Consider the following 5375-nt stretch of genomic DNA (forward strand, 5'->3'; position numbering starts at 1 on the left):
AATGGGGGAGGCCACCTAGTGACAGATGATGTGGAAAAAGCTGAAGTACTCAATGCTCTTTTGGCCTCGGTCTTCACAGACAAGGGCAGCTCCCAGACTGCTGCACTGGGCAACACAGTATGGGGAGGAGGTGAGCAGCCCTCAGTGGTGAAAGAACAGGTTAAGGGCTATTTAGAAAAACTGGACATGCACAAGTCCATGGGTCCAGATCTAGTGCATTTGAGGGTGCTGAGGGAGTTGGCTGATGTGATTGGCCATTATCTTTGAAAATTTGTGGCAATCAGGGGAGGTCCCGGACGATTGGAAAAAGGCTAATGTAGTGCCCATCTTTAAAAAAGGGAAGGAGGAGAACCTGGGGAACTACAGGCCAGTCAGCCTCACCTCAGTCCCTGGAAAAATCATGGAGTAGGTCCTCAAGGAATCTGTTTTGAAGCACTTGGCGGAGAGGAAGGTGATCAGGAACAGTCAACATGGATTCACTAAGGACAGGTCATGCCTGACCAACCTGATTGCCTTCTATGGTGAGATAATTGGCTCTGTGGATATGGGGAAAGCAGTGGATGTGGTATATCTTGACTTTAGCAAAGCTTTTGATACGGTGTCCCGCAATATTCTTGCCGGCAAGTTAAAGAAGTATGGGCTGGATGAATGGACTATAAGGTGGATAGAAATCTGGCTAGATTGTTGGGCTCAACGGGTAGTGATCAATGGCTCCATGTCTAGTTGGCAGCCATTGATCAAGAGGAGTGCCCCAAGGGTCGGTCCTGAGGCTGGTTTTGTTCAACATCTTTATCAATGATCTGGATTGATGGGATTATTTGAACCCTCAGCAAGTTCGCAGATGACACTAAGCTGGGGGGAGAGGTAGACACGGGATTAGGTCCAGAGGGACCTAGACAAATTGGAGGATTGGGCCAAAAGAAATCGGATGAGGTTCAACAAGGACATGTGCAGAGTCCTGCACTTAGGAAGGAAGAATCCCAGGCACTGCTACAGGCTGGGGACCGACTGGTTAGGAAGCAGTTCTGCAGAAAAGGACCTGGGGATTACAGTGGACGAGAAGCTGGATATGAGTCAACAGTGTGCCCTTGTTGCCAAGAAGGCTAACGGCATTTTGGCCTGTATAAGGAGGGTCATTGCCAGCAGATTGAGGGAAGTGATTATTCCCCTCTGTTCGGCACTGGTGAGGCCACACCTGGAGTCTTGTGTCCAGTTTTGGGCCCCCCACTACAGAAGGGATGTGGACAAATTGGAGAGTCCAGCGGAGGGCAACGAAAATGATCAGGAGGCTGGGGCACGTGACTTACGAGGAGAGGCTGAGGGAACTGGGGTTATTTAGTCTGCAGAAGAGAAGAGTGAGGGGGGATTTGATAGCTGCTTTCAACTACCTCAAGGGGGGTTCCAAAGAGGATGGAACTCGGCTGTTCTCAGTGGTGGCAGATGACAGAACAAGGAGTAATGGTCTCAAGTTGCAGTGGGAGAAGTCTGGGTTGGATATTAGGAAACACTATTTCCCTAGGAGGGTGGTGAAGCACTGGAATGGGTTCCCTAGGGAGGTGGTGGAATCTCCTTCCTTAGAGGTTTTTAAGGCCCGGCTTGACAAAGCCCTGGCTAGGATGATTTAGTTGGGAATTGGTCCTGCTTTGAGCAGGGGGTTGGACTAGATACCTCCTGAGGTCCCTTCCAATCTTGATATTGTATGATTTCATCAGGCCCTTGATGACTTGAAGACATCTAACACGGCTGAGTCATTTTAAACTTGTTCTTTCCCTATTCTAGCCTCTGCTCCTACCTTGTGTTCGCTATGCGGGACGTCCAATCACCGTGAAACTTTTTGGTGAAAAACAAAAAAAAAAAGTCATTTAGCACTTCCATCATTTCAACGTTTTCGGTTATCGTTCCCCCCCTCGTTGAGTAACGGGCCTACCCCCTCCTTGGTCTTCCTCTTGCTTCTAATGGATTTGCTGAATGTTTCCTTGTTACCCTTTATGTCTCTAGCTAGTTTGATCTCATTTTGGGCTTTGGCCTTTCTAGTTTTGTCCCTACATATTGGTTTATATTCATCCTTTGTCATTTCACCTAGTTTCCACTCTTGTGTTCCAGATCCTTGAAGATCTCCCGGTTAAGCCAGGGTGGTCACTTGCCATACTTCTACGATAGTTTGCTTTTGTGCCCTTCATAACGTCTCCAAAAACTGCCAACTCTCTGAAATTTGGACTTGCTTCCCACCGGAGCTTACCTACCACCTCCTTGAGTTTGCTAAAGTTTTCCTCCTTGAAATCCATTGTCTTTATTATGTGGTCTTCCGTCCTATCCTTCCTTAGAATCACGAACTCGATCACATCGTCCACCTTCAAATTCTCAACCCGCTCCTCCCCGTTGGTCAAAATCAGCCCCGACTCGCTTTCTCCACCTTCTGAATGAAAAAACGGACTCCAGGGCAGTCCAAGAATTGGTCGGATCAGTCGTCCCCTTCCACATTATTTTCCCGACAGACGGCGCGGTCGTTGAAGTCCCCCATGGCCACCTGCCCTTCGGCTGAGTTTGTTAGTTGTTTAAAACTCCAAAGGAGCTCAGCATGGCCTTGGCTTGGATTCGCTTTCCTTCTTGATTTCAGGGGAAAGGGGTCCATGCTGTACTCAGCACTGTGGGCACCCTGATCTCGCAGGGGTGGGTGTCTGTGCGGCATCCGACACAAGGGGGGACCCCAATCTCGTTCGGGGAGGAGGCGTGTCCCATTCCCCACCCCGGCGCCCCCTAGCGGCCATTCTTCCTCCAACAGCCAACACGGAGAAAATCGGCCCCACTCGGAGGGGGCGACCCAGGGGAAAGGACGCCGCTTCCCCGCATGACCCACATTTCAAACCCAGAAGATTCTCCAAAGAAAGGAAGTTTATTGCCCAGAACAATTTGCCGCCGCATTATATATATATAATATATATATATATATATATATAAAAAAAAATGCTTGTTTCTCATTTCACAGCCCAGTGTATAAACTTGTCCCCCCACCCCACCCCCCAACATACAACTTCACTAACACAAATAATCCCCCCGGGAGAAGAAAAGGTGGGGGGTGGAGATTCCAACCTCATCTCCCCTCCGTCCCCCGCACCCGCTCTGGTTAGAAATGGCTCCTCCCCCCCCCCAAAAGCCGGCGTGTCCCCAAAATTCAGGGGTAGGGGGTGTATTTACCGTGCCCCACCCACCCCCGCCCCAAAATGTAACAAGGGAAACTGGGTTTAAATATGAAAAAAATAATACAGAACCAGGGGGAGAGGGGGATGCCTCCCCCCACAAGTAAAAAAAGGTCCCCCAAAAGTCTGGTTGGCAGGGGCGGGAGGAGCCGGAATTAGCTGCCTCCCTCACCCCGGTTTGAACAGTTCCAATGCTACAGAGTTAATGCCCCTTCCCGCTGCCCGTCCGTCTGGGGTTCGGGGTGCTCCCCCCCAGGAGCGGAGGGAGGAGGTGGTGTCAGCGTGGCCCCGTCCGGAAGGGAAGAGGTGGGTGTGTGGGCGGGCGACTCACACGCTGAGTTTGCAGTGGCAAAGCTCCTTGTACATCTGTCGCCGCAGCTTCGGCATGTCCTGCTGGGTGAAGCTGAACGCCCGGCCCAGTGCCAGGAACTTGCAGTACTGCGGGGGGAGAAGGGGGGAAGAGAAGCAGAGTTAACCAGGGGCAAAGAGAAAAGCTTTCCCCTCTAGGGGGCGCTGGCTCTCACCCGGCCCCAGGACAGAGACTGGCTGGCTCAGGGGGGCATGGGCCTGTCCCCTCTAGGGGGTGCTGGCTCCCACCCAGCCCCAGGGCAGAGACTGGCTGGCTCAGGGGGGCAGGGGCCTGTCCCCTCTAAGGGGCGCCGGCTCCCACCCGGCCCCAGGACAGAGACTGGCTGGCTCAGGGGGGCAGGGGCCTGTCCCCTCTAAGGGGCGCCGGCTCCCACCCGGGCCCAGTCTTCGGTGAGGGGAGCTTGTCGGGTCTCAGCCCAGTTCCCGGCCCATCACCAGTGGGGTTGGAGCGAGCCACTGCCCGGCAATCCAATGGGGAAGATGCATTGTGGGGGGAAAAATGCTAATGGCACCCCTGCAGCCTCCGCTATGGGTGCGGATGGCGGGTCAGTGAGCACAGGGGGAGCTCAGGGCTATGGCGGGGGAGCACGCAGCGAGGAACCGCTGCAGCCCCCGGCTCCTCCCCAGTCCCAGCCGCCGCTCACCTGCAGGACGAAGGCTCCACAGTCGCTGTCGTTATTCTGCCTGGCCACGTTCTGGGGAGACGGGAGCGAAGGGTGAACCACATCCAGCAACCCCCCCCACGCGAGAACAGAGCTCTGCCATTGGCTCAGGAACCCAGCCCCCCCCCAACCCACCAGCCCCCACTCCCCTCCCAGCCACGGAAAGAACCCAGGAGTCCTGGCTCCCAGCCCCCCTGCTCTAACCCACCAGCCCCCCTCCCGTCCCAGAGCCGGGGAGAGAACCCAGGAGTCCTGGCTCCCAGCCCCCCCCGCTCTAACCCACCAGCCCCCACTGCCCTCCCAGAGCCAGGGAGAGAACCCAGGAGTCCTGGCTCCCAGCCCCCCCTGCTCTAACCCACCAGCCCCCACTCCCCTCCCAGAGCCGAGGAGAGAACCCAGGAGTCCTGACTCACCATTTTAAAGGAGCCCCTCCAGCCATCTCTGAAGTCCGGCCGATCCTTCTTGTCTGCTTCAGCCTGGAGGTACCTACAGATGTGCTGGGGGAGAGGGTGGGGGGGGGCAGGAGGAGCACAAAGGGGGTGACTCAAGAGGGGGGGGAAGGGGCCACCTGATGGGACTGCCAGGAGTTCAGGATGCGATGGGAGCTGGCGCCCCCTAGAGGGGACAGGTCCCTGCCCCATTCCCTCCCCCCTGAGCCAGCCAGTCCCCGCCCTGGGGCCGGGTGAGAGCCGGCGCCCCCTAGAGGGGACAGGCCCCTGCCCCCTTCCCCGCCCCCTTGCCCGGTTACCTTGGGGCAGCGGCGGTTGAGTGTTCGCTGCGAGTCGAAGTAGGTGATGCTCTTCTGCTTCACGTCCACGGAGACGAGGGACCAGTGCACCTCCAGGTGGATGGGGATGAGCAGCAGGTCCTTGTTGAAGATGTCCACCTGCGGGGAGCGCCACAGGCACTTAGCCAGCCAGCCACCTCCTCCCTGCCCCACAGCGCCTCCTAGGGCCTCCCCGGGGCCAGCCCTGCCTGCCAGGGGAGAACGCCCCCTGCTGCCCCCGTCCTGCTCCCTGCCCCACAGCGCCCCCTAGCGCCGCCCTGGGACCAGCCCCGCCTGCCAGGGGAGAGCGCCCCCTGCTGAGCCCCCCCCCGCCCTGCCCTACCCACACCCGCCCCCCGCCCCCCCCCCGCCCCCCCCGCC

The 5375-nt window shown here is 56.8% G+C and overlaps 1 protein-coding gene across 1 annotated transcript in view; it reads right to left on the minus strand.

The window, feature by feature from the left end:
* Positions 1–3182: 3182 nt before the first annotated feature.
* The window catches only part of SENP3 (SUMO specific peptidase 3), an 11336-nt gene continuing 9143 nt past the window's right edge, over positions 3183–5375 (minus strand). The window contains exons 8-11 of the mRNA XM_034756512.1: positions 4977–5114; positions 4642–4725; positions 4211–4261; positions 3183–3635 (exon numbers count right to left, since the gene is read on the minus strand). Of these exons, the coding sequence (XP_034612403.1) occupies positions 3525–3635; positions 4211–4261; positions 4642–4725; positions 4977–5114 (384 nt within the window). The 3' untranslated portion in view covers positions 3183–3524. The remainder of the gene's footprint in view (positions 3636–4210; positions 4262–4641; positions 4726–4976; positions 5115–5375) is intronic.

Source organism: Trachemys scripta, chromosome 24, assembly GCF_013100865.1.
Source record: "Trachemys scripta elegans isolate TJP31775 chromosome 24, CAS_Tse_1.0, whole genome shotgun sequence".
NCBI classification, from domain to species: Eukaryota; Metazoa; Chordata; order Testudines; family Emydidae; genus Trachemys; species Trachemys scripta.